Source organism: Muscardinus avellanarius (assembly GCF_963383645.1).
Source record: "Muscardinus avellanarius genome assembly, chromosome: 7".
Lineage (NCBI taxonomy): Eukaryota > Metazoa > Chordata > Mammalia > Rodentia > Gliridae > Muscardinus > Muscardinus avellanarius.
The window spans coordinates 45,599,373-45,616,481 of NC_137793.1; the positions used below are offsets into that span (position 1 = coordinate 45,599,373).

General features: G+C 34.8%; 1 protein-coding gene across 2 annotated transcripts in view; it reads right to left on the bottom strand.

Moving 5' to 3' along the window:
- The window catches only part of DMXL1 (Dmx like 1), a gene marked incomplete at both ends in the record, with an annotated part of 217,767 nt that overhangs the window by 88,610 nt on the left and 112,048 nt on the right, over positions 1–17,109 (bottom strand). For both annotated transcript variants that reach the window (XM_080698416.1, XM_080698415.1), the window contains 3 exons: positions 4,456–4,634; positions 11,637–11,885; positions 12,387–12,514. In XM_080698416.1, the coding sequence (XP_080554542.1) occupies positions 4,456–4,634; positions 11,637–11,885; positions 12,387–12,514 (556 nt within the window). The remainder of the gene's footprint in view (positions 1–4,455; positions 4,635–11,636; positions 11,886–12,386; positions 12,515–17,109) is intronic.

The following is a 17,109-nucleotide window of genomic DNA, read 5'->3' on the forward strand; positions in this document are numbered from 1 at the left end:
TTCTAAAGATGGATATAGTTACTGTCCTCATAGAGCTTACACTTCAGTAGTAAAGATAAGCAAGTAACAGAAAGACAAAAATATTAATAATCATATAAGTGCTATAAAAATAAAGAATTTGGAGAATAAAAAGATAACCTGGTGGGGTGTTGTGGCGCACGCTTGTAATCCCCGCGCTTGGGAGGCTGAGACAGGAGGATCGCACAGGTTCGAAGCCAGCTGAGCTGGCTTAAGAGACCCTGTCCCCCCCCCCCAAAAAAAAGTATAAAATAGGTCTGGGAGTGTAGCCCAGAGGAAGAAGGGTTTCCAGAAACCCCAGTACTACCAAAACAAACAAACAAACAAACAAACAAAAACAAAAAAACCCCAAGATAAGCTGATCATGGAAAACCTCTCTTAAAAGTGGCATTACTTAATTAAAGTAAGACCTACAGGATAAAAGGAACAAGTCATATAACCTGAAGGAAGAAAATCATTTTAAGAAGTAGCAGTAGCATGTAAAAAGACTCTAATTTGGTAATTATAATGTACCAATAAGAACTATTTCTTTAAATAAAGTCTCTAATTTAGGAGGGATTTTGATATTAAAAAAGGCAGTTTGTTATTAAAAAAAAAGGCAGTTAGAAAACTGAAACAGGATGATAACAGTTTTATGGCCAGCCTCATGAACTTAGTGAGGCTCCTCAACAACTTAGTGAGAATCTGTTTCAGAACAAAATAATTTTTAAAAATATAAAACAGGCTGGAGTAGAATACCCCAGCGGTGGGGGCAAAAAAGGCAGTTTGACAGTAGGTAGATAATACAGAGAATAAGTGTTAGAAGAAAGGTTAAAGAGAATTAATACATGACAGTTCAGGCAGGGTCTTAAAGGCTATAGTAAAAGAGTTTAATGTGTTGCTACTAGTAAGTTTCAAGTAGAGAACAGGTATTGAGATCAATTAAAGTATATGAGTATTCTCATAAGAAAATCAAATGACAAAAGTAGAAATAGAAACATCATTAACTAATTCAAGAATTGCTAGCCCTGATACAGGTGTTAGTGATTGAGCTGGAGATTAGAAAATAAGTAAACAAGACAGAACACAGGTATATTTAAAGATTTGCTTATAGATTTATAAAGGAAGAGAAAGGAAAGAAAAACAATGATTCTCAGGCTTCTATCTTGACCAACTATAAGAATGAAGATGACATTTATAAAAATCAAAAGATTTTGGTTATGAATAGGAGGTGCTGGGGAAAGTAAATACCAAAAGCCTGAATCTTTGCATGTGTGTGTTTTACTGGGGATTGAACCCAGGGATATTCTACCTTTGACTTATACCCCTAGCTCTATTTTTTTCAAAAACAGGGCCTCACTAGGTTGACGAGAGTCTCATTACTTGCTAGGGTTGACCTCAAACCTGCAATCCTCTGGTCTCAGTGTCCCAAGTACTAGGGTTACAGGTGTGTGCAACCACATCTGACAAAGCCTAAATTTTAATGAAGACCAAGATTCTTGGGTCAAAGAGAAGATGAAGAAATGAAGAAAAGAGACCATAAAGGAATAAACAGTAGGTCTAGCTGCCCATCCCAGAAAAGACTGACATCAAGAGGAGAGAAAAGAATTTTGAGGAAGTGGTATCATATATACTGCTAAAAAGTCAAATACAGTGGTAATTTTAGAACAGTTATATTTGTCATAAGTGTCACCTGAATCTCAATGAGAATGGTTTCACTGGAGTAACTATGTTGAAAGTTATAATGAGTAAGGGCAAAAGGTAAATACTGAAAGGTAAGAGAACAAATATATAAATAAGGTTTTAAAAAGTTGAATGCATATCGGGAGTAGAGAAGTGGCACAGCACCTAGAAAGAGTTTGGGAGTCAAAGTAATAGTTAAGAATAGTTAAGTAATAGTTAAAATGGTCATCAATACAAAGGACTTTTCCTCCAGTATAACAGGAGAAAAGAATAAGATGGTAACAAATATATACTGGATTATAGCTTTATGACAGGATATTGAAAGATGTTTGTCTGATTCTATGTTTCTCAGTGACTTACAAGGTGAGGTAAGTTAGGAGGATGGGGGCTGGGGATGTAGATCTTGAGTAGCATGTACATGAGACCCTAGGTGAAAGGGAGGAGGGAGATGAAAAACATGTAGGGCGAGGGGAGGAAGGAAGGAAAGAAGGAGACAAAATGAAAGAGATGTGAAAAGTTTGAACACTTATAAAATATTGGCTTCAGGGAAACCCAATAAAGAAGCATAGCAGAGAGGAATAGCTAAGTAAATAGTTTGGTAAATTCTCTCCATGGAGATAATAAAACTGCATAAAGTTTTCAAAAACAAACATGCAACCAGAGCATGGTAACTCATGCTTGTAATCCCTTGTAATCACAGGTTCATGCCTGGCCTCAGCTACTTAGTGAGGCCCTCTGCAACTTAGTAGGACCTTGTTTCAAAATAAAGAATAAAAAATAGGGCTGGGGGTGTAGCTCAGAGGTAGAATGCCCCTGGGTACAAAAATACCCAATACTACAAAAACAAAACAAAACAACAACAACAAAAAAACACAACAAAAAAAAAAACCATGGGAAACTGACAAAATGTACAAAGCATAATGGCGCATTTCTTTTAAAAAATCTGATGTATCTGCATAAAAGAGAGAGTATCTGGCACCTTGGTCGGGGGTTTGTCCCTTCCACCCCAAGACCTGTGGGTATAAGTTCCCATCAGGGTCAGCAAGGCTGGCAGTGAGCACTAATAGACACTGATTACTTAATGACAGGAACATATTCTATGAAATGTGTCATTAGGCAATTTCATTGTTATGAAAACATTATATAAAATACAGATGGAATGGATTACTATATGCCTAGTCTGTAAAATAGATATTATTGTGTGTGTATATATGTATATTCTTCATTGACAAAACATACTTATGAGGTACATGACTAATTCTGGTACCCTGCTATATGAGGCTGTCTTTGATAATATCCATGAGCTTTATAAAAATGAGAGAGATCTCAGTATCAATTAGGAAGGGCTAATATCTCAACTAGCCTGAGGTTGTGATAGTAACTGAAGCAAGGGCAGACCAACCAGATTTTAATAAGGAATCTAGAAACAATCTAGAATCTAGAAACCAGCAATCCTATAACCAGCAAAAACATCCCTCATAAATGAATGTGAAATAGAGACATTCCCAGAAAATATGTGTTTAATGAATGAATGACTGCAAAAGACTGTGAGGAACTAAGAGACAAACTTCATTACCTGAAGCATAATCAATATGAGATAAATACAAGTCACAGCTTAATAGTCCTGGTGATTAATGTCATCAGAGATTAGTCAGATGTGAATTAATACAAGGCACTAAGAAGAACATCTAGAATTTGAGAATGTGAGTGGTTTGGCTTATCACACAAAAAGCAGACGATATATACAGTCTTTGTTTTGTACAGTAGTACTAAGAATTGTAAAAAATAATAATGCAAACCAGGCATGGTGGTGTAAGCCTATAATATTCAGCTACAGCTGAGGTTGGATGATTATAAGTTCAAGGTCAGTCAGTCTTGATGAAATTTTGTTGTATTTTCATCTTATTTGGCCAATTCCCTTTTGATTATCAAATTTTGTAAAATATCACATAAGTTTTTTATGAGAAACAAAACTACATGGTGTGTGTGTGTGTGTTTGTGTATGTGTGTGTGTGTGTGTGTGTGCGCGCGCGTGCTGAGTAAGAGGTGCTAAGTGATCATTCAGCTAAATGATCATTCACTTGAAAGACTGAAAGCAATGATGTGAATTGTCACTGATAATGAAGTGTGTATTCACATATCTATGTCATAAAGAGGGAGTTTTCATGCTTTATGCAATTACATTTAATATACTATGGTAAATTAAATGTAAACCATGTTGTTGAGGGAATAATGGTATTTATATAAACACTACAACTGAAACTTGTATCTCTCAGAACAATGTGGGATTGTCTGCAATATTAGAAAAGAATGAGAAGCCAGGAAGAGTGCTCAGTGGTATAGCACTTGCCTAGCATGCACAAGGCAGTGCGTTTCAACCCCAGCCTTGTAAAATAAATGAATGAATAAGTAAATAAATAGTATAGATGATAGGTGACCAGGACACTTTGATTTCTGGTGGCCTCAGTTCCTTAATCACTATCAATTATATTAGGATGGCAACTAGGTTTTCTTTGTATCTTAAATATTTAACTTTGTTACAATTTTTAAAACACAGAAATCATAATTTATCAAAAAACTGCCTTAAAACTGACTGGTTATATGGTCAAAATACTTTAGGATCTATTTTTTTGAAATGTAGCCTGATATAAATGAGAATTTTCTAAAGCAGGGTGAAAAGATACCTGAAAGCACCAACAAGTATACTTATTTTAAACATCTTCATTTCCATTTGACTGTGTAAATATTGAGCTAGATAGCACTTTTTTTTTTTACCTTGGCTATGAAATAGTCCCAGATACTGAGCTCAGGTGGAATGAACTTCTCTTTAACTGTCAGTGAATCTTGATTTACTGATACTGAAGGAGAGGTCAATGGGGCAGATTCTCTGCAAGATATTTTTGATGGCCTAAAACGCTTGTTCTGTTTCTCTCCTTCTTCAACTAGTGAAGAAACTGAGAAGAAAATACAAGTATTATTAAGGAAAGTACCATTTTATTGTACTTATCTAACCTATCTTTAAATAAGAGCTAAGATTAACTATGAATAAGTATAAACAAAGAATAGAGAAGGTAAGAAAGTAAGGAGAGTGAGAAAACAATTTTGCATAGCAACCTCTACTTTTACCTCAACTCTCTGAATGCTGAGCTATCTAGTGTATACATAACACAATGTAATATCAGCTTATAAATTAGTTCACAATTTAGCTAAGAGCAGAATAAAAAATTTCCTACCCTTTAATTTGTATTTTGTTTGTTCATTTGTTTGAAGGTGGGAAAGGGGAATTTCCTGGGGATTGAAAACAGGGCTTCATGTATACTCAGCAGTTACTTTACCACCAAACTATCTCTCTAGCCATTACTTTTTTTTAAAAGAATTAGTGGACTGTCAATGTTAATTAAAGGCAAAAATTCACTTTTGATATTCTTTGATAATTATTTGGCCTTTTTTTTCCAAATATAAGCCTACATTTTTTATTATAAAATATTTAAAAAGTCAAGTACCATAACTACTTAATTAAACAGATTCACACTTTTGGAAATGGCTCAGAGAAGGAATTTTCTAGTCAACAGAATTACAAAGAAAGAGAAAATGTTAATTTTTATTGTTTTGTTTTCCCCAAAACTCTACAATCAGACAGGTACTATTTTCTTAGCATTTTACTCTAGAATTCTAAAGACAGTAATATTAAAAAAAAGTCATGCAAATCTTTAATCAACATTAAACCACAAGATGTGAATCACCTGTGGAAAATTAAGTTTCTTGTAGACACAGATAAAGATCTAGTAGGCAAACAATTCACATTAAGGGGTATCAATATTCTTTCAATGTTTTCAACAAAATTTTACTTACCTCCCAAAGAAATGCAAATATTTGTGTTGTAATACAATTTGTTTTATTGTTTGAAGCTATACAGCTTGCAGATGGCATGCACATGCAATATATCAAGCTACAGTCAAGCAGAATTTAATTTAGTAATTTGATTATTTCATAATATAGGAAAGATGAATGAATATTAGTATTCTTTTTTTTTTTTTGGTGGTACTGGGAATGGAACCCTCTACCTCCGGGCTACACTCCCAGATCTATTTTTATACTTTTTTATTTGGAAACAGGGTCTCTTAAGCCAGTGAGGCTGGCTTCGAACCTGCATGATCCTCCTGTCTCCACCTCCCAAGCGTGGTGATTGCAAGCATGTGCCACCACACCCGGCTGAATATTAGTATTCTAAGAATAGTAAATAGTAGACTATTAGTAAATTTCAAATTATTTAAAAAGAAACTAGAATAAATGTCTATATTTTGTCTTTGTTTTTACTGGCATTTGAGAATAAACAATCAAGTTCCTAATATAATCTGTTGCATGCATTCACACAAATTCTAAAAATAAAATGAAGAGGAACCTGGATGTAGAGTTTATGAATTTTAATGAGAACAAAAAACAAAAGTATTAAAAGTCAGAAAGAACTGTCCTCTGATAATTTTAAAAATACATTTCTTAGTTGCATTCATCCACAGAAAGTACTGACAAAAGTAGGCTTCCATATCAAGATAGTAGAACATGTACACACATGTACCTTCCTTCCCTATTAGGAATCCTTTCCTTAAATCCAGCACATGTATAGCATGGTTTCCTTAGAATTATAAAAGTAAAGCCCCAAAGAACTAAAAAATGAAATTGAGAAATGTAAGAAGTTACATTAAAGAATTGCAAATGAGAAGCAGAGAGAAATAATAATAATGCTGCTTTCTATAATAAATCCTTCTATACTACCTAAATTGCTACCATACATATATTTAAAATAATGTGATTTAAAATAAAAACACAAGAGGATGGCTATTCAGTAAACATTTATTTTTTTTCAAACTGAACTTATTTAACAGAACCATTCATTCTCTACTTTCCAATCTAAGGCGCTGTTATCTATGGGCCTCCTAGTGAATGTGCCAGAGAGTACATGAAATTTTAGGGAGCATATCATCCTAGATTTTCAAATACAGTCTCAAAATGTAGGGGGAAGAAAGAAGGTAAATTATTTGGTGTTTTAAAATATTTTATGCCGGGCATGGTGGCACATGCTTGGAATCCTGCGCTTGGGAGGTGGAGACAGGAGGATCGTGCAGGTTCAAAGCCAGCCGCTCTGGCTTAAGAGACCCTATTGCCAAAATAAAAAGTATAAAATAGGTCTGGGAGTGTAGCCCAGAGGTAGAAGGGTTTCCAGGAACCCCAGTACCACCAAAAAAAAAAAAATTATGTTGAGAGAAATACAGATATGGAGAAGAGAAAAGCCAAGCAGTTTAAGATAAAATAGATTCCATCTCCATTTTTGTTTTCAGCAAGACAATTCAGTCTAAGCCCTCAGTCTCTTAGGTATAAATTCACTTTCCTCTATCAGGTAGAAAATATAAGAAGTACAAACATATGTGAACATAAATTAAGTATGTAAATAAATTCTAAAAATTAAATGTAAAACAATAATTTTACAAGTAAATGTCAAAGTTTCAAAAGGGGAAAAAGGGATAGTCTTAATTGTCAAAAGTAAGACTGATGATTTTTTTAAAGTCTGACTTATGATACTACTCAGATTTTAGGAATATTGTTTGACTTTCAGGGATTACCTTGCATCTACTCTATAAATCCCATAAAAAATAAATTGATAAATATCTTAATAGAAAGTAGTGATTTGTTTTCAAATCATAGAACAAAGCCAACTTAAAAAATTGTTAGTGTGGAAAAAGATGTACTGGATGAAAAGAAAATACCACAACTTACACTTACACTTTTTTAATAAGTAGGAGGAGAGAAAAAGAGAAGGGAACTTGATTATATTTGATTGCTTGGAATTTAGAAAATGGTAGGATACAGTTTCTAAAGGTAAAGTAATTTATGTAATGATATTTTTGCTTATATGCAACAAATAAATGAGTAAACAAAGATCAACATGGACTTTGCATAAAGTTCTTCACATATCTATGTTAGCAGAATGGTTGGAACTAGCTGAGCATGGTGGTGCACGCTTGTAATCCCAGCACTTGAGTGGCTGACACAGAAAGATCCTGGTTCACTGTCAGCCTCAGCTACTTAGTGGGCCCTCTGCAACTTAGTGAGACCCTGTTTTAAAATAAAGAATAAGAAACAAGGCTGGTGTGTAGCAGAGATAGAATGCCTCTGGGGTCAATACCTAGCACACACACGAAAAAAATAGGCTGGAGTGTGTAGCTGGGTAGTAGAATGCCACTGAGTTCCAATCCCCAGTACAAGAAAGAAAAAAGGAAGGAAGGAAGGAAGGAAGGAAGGAAGGAAGGAAGGAAGGAAGGAGTTGGAACTGAGACTTCATGGCTGGTTAATAAGAATTTTTTTTAACATATATGTTAACATCCCTCAGCAAGAATTTATTCTCTTTTAACATTTCACATTAACAAGATTAGCATCAGTCAGGCTTGGTGGTGCATTCCAGTAATCCCAATATTTAGGAGGCTGAAACAGGAGCATCACAGTTTCAAGGAGAGCCTCAGCAAATAGTGACACTCTTATCAACCTAGTGGCACCATTTCAAACTGAAAACTAAAAATAGAGCTCGGATTGTAGTTTGGAAGTAGAATGCCCCTGGGTTAGATTCTCAGTACCAAATAAACAAAAATAAAAACAAAACAAACACCCCAAAACCCAAGATTAGAATCTTAAATGATTTTCAGAACATATTAAAATGGAGCCCTAATTAATTTATGAATTGTTTAATAATAAACTCAATATACCTATGAATCTTACTCCTCTCTTAGACTGAAAGTTTTTACTTGAATTGAATTCAGTATATATAGTCCAAGGCTAATTACATATAAAGTTAATTTTTTCTTATAATTGAAGCAAATGCCATAAAGCACAGGAAATAGGTCTTTAAAAACAAGAAAAGAAGCTGGGCATGGTGCTGAACGCTTTAATCCTAGCATTCAGGAGGCTGAGGCAGGAGGATCTTGGTTCACAGCAGCTTCAGCTACATAGTGAAGCCCTTTGCAACTCAGTGAGACCCTGTTTCAAATTAAAGAATAAAGCCAGGCGTGGTGGCGTACCCTTGTAATCCCTGCACTTGGGAGGCTGAGACAGGAGGATCGCGCAGGTTCGAAGCCAGCCGCAGCTGGCTTAAGAGACCCTGTTTCCAAATAAAAAATAAATAAATAATTAAACAAAGAACAAAAAATAGGGCTGAGGGTATGGCTCGGAGGTAGAATGCCTCTGGGTTACATCCTCAGGTACCACAGAAAAAAATTAATAAAAGTATAAAATACTCTTATAAGGGACCCAATTTTACATCCAGGCCATCCATCCATCCATGCCTGAAGACATATATATATATATATGTATATATTTTTTTTTTGGGGGGGGTGGTACTGGGATTCCTGGAAACCCTTCTACCTCCGGGCTGCACTCCCAGATCTATTTTTATACTTTTTTATTTGGAAACAGGGTCTCTTAAGCCAGTGCAGCTGGCTTCGAACCTACGGGATCCTCCTGTCTCTGCCTCCCAAGCGCGGGGATTACAAGCGCGCACCACCACGCCCTGCTCTGAAAACATAATTTTATTTAATTTTATTTTTATTTTTTTGTGGGTCTGGGGATGGAACCTAGAGGCATTTGACCTCTGAGGTACAACCCCTGCCCTATTTTTTTATTCTTTATTTTGAAACAGGGTCTCATTAACTTGCAGAGGGCCTCACTGAGTAACTGAGGCTGTCCACGAACCTCAATCCTCTGGTCTCAGCCTCCCAAATACTGGGATTGCAAGCGTGTGTGCCTGTTTATGAAAACATAATTTTAGTTCTTAAAAAGATTTATAAAAGAGGGGCAAACATTATATTCTAAATAAAGCAATAACAAATTTAAAGCAGAGGTTGTCAAAATATGACCTATTTTTGTAAGTACCATTTTATTAGAATAGCCATACTCATTTGTTAATGCACTTTCATGGCTGTTTTTGTGCTACAGGGGCAGAATTGAATAGCCGTGAGACACCAAAGCATCCCCTTACCAAAAGAGTTGGTTGACCTTTGCTTCAAGTTACAAACTGAATTTGCTTTATTATAAGTATTAAACGTAAGAGACCTACTTCTTGACTTTCTTTTGTTTTAGTTTTGGTGGGAGAAGGGAAGGAACCTAGATTAGAAAGAAGAGAGTACTAGGTAACTGGAGGAGGTGGGGGGAGCAGGTTTAATTAAAAGGACAAAGTAGAAATGAGGCCACTGGGAACTTAGTTTAGTAAAAAACTGTTTTGGGGAAGCATAATGAATGCCAATAAGACTATCAATAATTTTTTAAATATTTCAACAAGATAACCATTTTTTAACCTTTTAATATAGCTTCAAAGAATATGAATTGGCTGGGCTCACTGGAAAGAACTGTAATCCCAACTATTTGAGAGGATGAGGCAGTAAGATTACAAATTCAAGGACAGCCTGAGTAACTTAACCATAGTCTTTCTCAAAATAAACTTAAAAAAAAAAAAAAAAGACTGGAGTGTAGCTCAGTGGTAAAGCACTTTAGCAAGTGCAAGGCCCTGGATTCAATCCCCAATTAGAGAGACACAGAGAGAAGGGGAGAGAGAAAGAGAAAGAAAAAGAAAGAAAGGCAAAGGAGAAGGCAGATCAATCTTGGTATAGACCACAGCAATAATTTATTTCTAACAATAAAGCCAAAATGAAGTCTTCTTATGCTCACACATCCACTACCAAGTGTTTCACCTTCCACAAATAAATATTCAAGCCCACAAACACACATAGGTGCATGTCTATGTTGCAAGTAGATGGTAAGATAAAAAGTGTATTAAAATTCATGAACAAACAAGTAATCTTGCTGGGTTTCGCTCTTAAATGTATGCATTGGGCTTGATTTTGAAAAGCATTTTTTAAAAATTTAATCTATGTCAGTATAGAATAAAACAGGCTTTCCAGTACTATGTATCATTTTCTAAATCTATTCTTAGGAAACCAAGATTATTACATATGGGTTAATAAATCACAAAAAAAAGTAAGGCATCATAAAAACTCTTATCAAGCTGAGGAAGTAAACTACTTCTATCTTTAAATGAATATAACATATAGAATTCTGACATTATAAAAGGAGATATAGTTGTTTAAAATATTTAATTTTCATGATATTATGAACACTTAGAAATCCCAAACACTAATGGCCAGAATCACAATATGCAAATGATAAAGCAGCCTCTTTTAAAATGTTTTACCAGTCATTTCAAGCCATAGTCTGATTTCCTGTGAGAAGCATTTACATTATTTTTACATGCTTAAAAATATTAAAAATCTAAGAGATAAAAAATATCCAAAATGGAGAACTTCAAGGCAGAATACAAATGCAGAAATGGTTTTCTAAAATAGTAATTATGGTTTTAAATCAAAAATATGGCTTGATTATAGGAAATTTCTCAATTTTCCATAAATGTAAAACAAAATAAAATAGCCCATTCTACGCCAACCCCTCAAAACAACACAAAGCAAGCTGAATTGTAAAAGCCTATTTCTACAGCTAATATCTTGCCTGCAAGACTGGGAGGACTATGAGAACTGATGGCTGAAAGAGCTTTGGAAAAGCCCACACATTCCATGGAGAATACCACTACCTGGTGGGGATTAGGCATAGCAAAGTGCCTTCCTGCCAAAGAAAGAAGAGAGAATCTGTATTTGGGATAGAAAAGAAACCAATATTACAGTACATTTCAAAACACATGAAAATTTCAAAAGTAAAGATTCAAAAGAATTTCAAATTGAAAACTGCAATAGAGACTTTAATATTTCATTTTCATAAAACTATTTAGCTTATACTTTAAGAAAATGGTATGGAATGAAAGTTTTCTGCAATGTAAAATAAAATATAATTAGGGTTGAAAAGGTTACCAGGAGGATATATAAATAAAGGTGCAGCCTTAAAAAAAAGAAAGATTACAAACTCACCAGGTAAAGCTTTTGAGTGCCCCTGTTCTTTGCTGGGAATATGTACACCTCCACCAAATACAGCAGACCACATTTTTTCATTTAGAGGATGGGCCACAATCCGGAATAGTTCATTGCTAGAATGTGTTGCCAGGCCATGGATGAACAAACTAAGATACACTGCTGTGAGAATCTCACAGAGCAAGACTGTAAGTCCTGACTGGGCTTCCTCACCAGAAGAATTCAAAAGTCTAATTAGACATGTTATTCCTAAGAACAAACAAACAGCTGCCATTAACAATCAATTTCTAAAATTAGAAAGTATATTTTTTCTAATTTTTGAAGTTTAAAACAATTTAAGAATACACTACCTCAGGATTAAATATTTTCTTCCCTAGATTCTTAATTAGTACAGGTTATTAGAGTTAATGAACAAAAGTTAAGCTATTGGTTCAATTTTGATAACTGAAAATCTGATACAAAGCCAAGGATAATATTTCAATGATATAAATGTTTTTAATTATGACAAGGGCAAACTTATTTTTTAAATGTAACAAAATACTTGAGCTATTTTAGTATAATGATCAAAGAAACACTAATATTGAGTAATCACAGAATTTGTAATGAGTGGTAAATAATGAACTAGTGTCACCATTAGCAATATTTAACAATGATTATCAAATGGCAAAACAAACCCAAATTTGCTTTTTACTCACCGAAGATTTAATAAGACTAAAAATAAAAACTCATTTATATGTAAATTATTTATACCTGGCCATTGAGATGGTATTGTATTAGGAGTTATTGCTTCATCTAAGCTTCCTGTTCTCAAAGAATGTCGATGGGGAAGTAGTACTGTCTGATACACCATTCCTGTAAACTGGTTTGTTTGACATGAACTAAAGAAAAAGAAAACAATATTTAAATCTATAATAATTTCACATGTAATATTTCTACATTTTAGATCACTTTTCAGAGTACCTTATATAAAATTTTTGTTAATTAATTATATTGCTAATAAAATAATATAATCCTTAGTTTAGTGCTATATTAAAACAAAATATTGGGCTGAGATGGGGGATTCAGCTCAGTAACATAGTGCTTGCCTAGTATGCATGAGGTCCTGGGTTCAATCCCAGCACTGCTAAAGAAAAGAAAAAAAATCCTAAAACAAAGTATCCTTTGAAGTATAAATACACACATTTTCTAAACATTTGATAGGTATTATCTATAGTGAAAGACACAGAATAGGTAAAAATGAAAAAAACTAAACTATGGTAGCAAGCTTACATATAGAAATCCAAACTAGATTATGTGCAAATATAATGAAGTTAAGTTCAGTTTCATATTTGATAGTCAGCTTATCCTACATGAAGCAGTAATCTAGGTATTAGGTATATAATAAAAGCCATAGTTTCTATTTGTATTTTAGCGAAGGAAAACATATACAAATAATTAAAACTATGCAATCAGCACTACGAAGGTAAAAGAAAGGTAAATATGTATGTTGTATATTTAGGATTCAGAATAAGCTTCCTCAACTAAATAATTGTTTAACTCAGGACGAAGTAAACAGATAAAATTAACAAAATAACTTATTGCTTGACATAAAATATGACATAATTATGACAGAAAATGACATAATTTGTGAAAATGTCAGGAAATAGCACTTCAGAAATTCCTATATCATACACAAGGTAAATGAAAATAATATTTAAGCACAGCAAATTAGGAAATCTATTCAGACTGGCAAATCTCATGGCCATAATATTTTGATGCATTTAAAAATAATTTATCAGACTTTACTTTTCATCTTCAAGATGGCAGCATAACAACAAAAACTGTCATCCCTTCTGCTATAGTAAGCCTAGAAACAACAATAAGAAAAAAATATGTTGCAAATAAAGCCATACTCAATAAGAAAATGAATTTTTAGAAGACCAGGATCAAAGAAATCACGTTAATATATAACCATAGTAGTAAATGTTGCTACACATGGAGAAATCATACATATAAGATGAACAGACAACCAAAACTGCCACCGCCCCACCTCGGCATATACGAGCATGACAAAAGCTTGCATCAATCGGCAAGGTCCAAGGAGGCCACGCCCCGAAGAAGGAGGCATCATCTCTGGCAGAAATACTCCCTGCTCTTAAGATTTCTACACTAATAAGCTCCGATGACCTAAAACAGGATTCCAAGAATTAGGACTGTGGAAGAAATTGAGTCCATGAAAGATAAATTTTCTAGTGAAGGGCAGCCAGAATTTAGGGGCTGCAAAATTCCTTTCCATTTCTTCCCCCCGCAGGCAGGTCCTTTGAGCTCCCAGCACCTCTCTGCCAGCAGGGGAAGCTGCAAACCCAACTTTTGCCCCATTTCCCAAAGAGATGTTAAACTGTCTCTGGAACCTGGGCCATTTGTTTTTCCTCTTAAGAGATGCTAATATGGGGGGGGGGTTAGATGAAAACAGCAAAACAATTTTTTCAATAAATTGTAAATTAAAAGAAACAGAATTGATTTGTATACAACCATTTTAATGATTCTCTTTGTTTTTGCTTTGAAATGCACTGAAAAGCTCAAAATGAGCTATGGTTCATGTGTTGGAAAAATTTAAAAATAATAAAACTAAAGAACAATGAAAAAAAAAGAGATGCTAATATGCTCTTATCTGGCCTTAACAAGCCTATCATTAGGATTCAGCAGCAGGACAGTAAAAAACTCAAAAGTCTGCCCCCAAATCATGCATTAAAGAACAATTATAGAAATCCAATCACCTGTGTTATAATGTTTTTGCCCTGTTTTACTAACTGTAATATAAGTATTGCCTCATAGGGAATGGCGGAGCAGACAGGACCAGACAAATGTGCAACGCAGCCCATGGATCTTGATAAAGGAGAGCCTGGACTAAGCCCTAGAGACAAAAAGACTCTGGAAGGATCAAAGGACATCCTAGTAGATTGAATTTCCCCAAAACTGACTTTGGGTGTGACCCCCGCCTTTACTGATTCCTGCCTGTCCCAGATGCCTTTCCGGGACCTTGCCCCCTAGGGCTCACCTGTGAGGCCAGAAAACTAATTCCAATGACAAAGGCCAAGGGGGCTGACTTTAATCACCTAGTCCCAGACGAATCTTAAACTGTGAAGCCATGGATCTTCTTTTATCCTGTTTATCTTGTTTACACTTAATGCCTCACTATTGTCCTTTAGTGCTTACACGGGGTATAGGGTATAAATACTGGTGATGGAAATTAAAACATTGTCAATTGCACAGAAGGCAGTTGTCCATGTCAATTCTTTCAGATTTTTTTTTTCCCAGAGAAGAATCTCCACTTTTAGTGCCGTGAACAGGAACTTAAAGGAGTTTATTTCATAAAAGGGAAAAAAATCGCTGCAGATAAGTGGCTGCAGAACTGCAACCTAAGCCCTTGTCCATCTTTCTGAGGATCTTGGTCCCAAACGGACTCAGTGCCAATTGCCCCCCAGGACTGAGCAAGTTCGTTTCAGCACAAAACAACATCAAGGAAAGCTGATACAATGTGAGAAATAAGTTCATCATAAACCTGCAGAATTTATCCCATTCTATCAGTAATTTTTAACTCTGTTTACATTGTCTTTGGATATACAATATTTTTTTTATTTTTTAGGGAGTTTGTTTACCATTCTGTTGCCTGTGCCATTGAAATCATATCCAAGAAATCACTGCCAATTTCAATGTTGTGAGGTTTTATGACCCAGATTTTCTTCTAAAAGTTTATAGTCTTAAGATTTATATTTAGGTCTTTTATCTATTTTGAGTTAATGTTTGTATATGGTGTTATGTAAGGGTCCAATTTTATTCTTTTCCATGTAATTCTTACGTTTCAACAATATTTAGTTAAAAGATTATTATTTCCCCCACCAAATGTTTGTGGAAACCTTGTCAAAAATAACTTGACAATATATGGAAGAATTTAGCTCTAGGCTTTTATTTAACTCCAATGGTTTATATATCTGCCTTTAAAACAGTACTACACTGTTTCAATTATTGTATCTTTATATGGTTTGAAATCAGAAAATATACATCTTCTAGCTTTGTTCTTTTTCGAGATCATTTTGGGTATCTAGAGTCCATATTCTATATTAGGATAGATTTTTTCTGAAAAATAAATAAATAAATGTATGATAGTGTCACCAAAAAAAAAAAAAAAGAAAAAAATATTCTCTGGTAAGAAAGAAAGCAAAAAGAAATATTGAAATGTTATCTTTAAGTCATCAAAAGCTTGGTATCAGACAAATGAAACTGTTATGTGAGATTAGTATTGTTAATTTTGGATAAATTGCTATAATATTAGATGTCAGCGACTAAGCCAAGCATGGGAAGAAGGGATAGGGAGGGAACGGTGTGGGGATCGGGTAGGGGCTAATTGGGCGATGTGTGCATGTATGTCTACAAGAGTTATTTTTTTAATCCCATTATGATGTATGAATATAGTGCATCAATAAAAAAAATTTAAAAAAAATGAAAATGGAGACAACAACACAGATAGTGGGAAAATTCAAAGGATTATTAGAAAGTATTTTGAAAATGTATACTCCAAAAGACTGGAAAACATGGAAGAAATGTATAGATTTCTTTTTTTTGTTTTTGCGGGTCTGGGGATGGAACCCAGGGGCATTTGACCTCCGAGCTACACCCCCTTCCCTGGTTTTTATTCTTTATTTTGAAACCAGGTCTCACTGAGTTGCAGAGGGCCTCAATAAGTAGCTGAGGCTGTCCGTGAACTGCAATCCTCCAGGTCTCAGCCTCCCAAATGCTGGGATTACAAGCGTGCGCCACCACATCCGCTTGATAGATTTCTAAGCACATAAAACCTACCTAAATTGAACCAAGAGAACATAGCAAGCCTAAACCAACCAATAGCAAAAAAAGAAAGAGAAACAGCAATAAAAATTCTGCCATCAAAGAAAACCCTAGCCGGGTGTGGTGGCGCACGCTTGTAATCCCCGCACTTGGGAGGCAGAGACAGGAGGATCCCACAGGTTCGAAGCCAGCTGCGCGCACTGGCTTAGGAGACCCTGTTTCCAAATAAAAATGTAAAAATAGGTCTGGGAGTGTAGCCCGGAAGTAGAAGGGCTTCCAGGAACCCCAGTACCACCAAAAAAAAAAAAAGAAAAAAAAGAAAACCCTAGGCCCTGATGGGTTTCCAACTGAATTCTACAAAACCTTCAGAGAAGAATTAATCCAAATACTTTACAACTTGTTCCGGGAAATTGAAAGAAATGAAATTCTCCCAAACTCCTTCTATGAGGCCAGTATCACATAAATACCAAAATCAAATAAAGACATCGAAAGAAAAAAATATTACAGACCAATATCCTTGATGAACATAGATGCAAAAATTCTAAAAATACTAGCTATATGCATTCAAAACAATATCAAGAGAATTGCACAATACAACCAAGTTGGTTTCATCCCAGAAAAGCCAGGCTGGTTCAACATATTCAAATAAGTA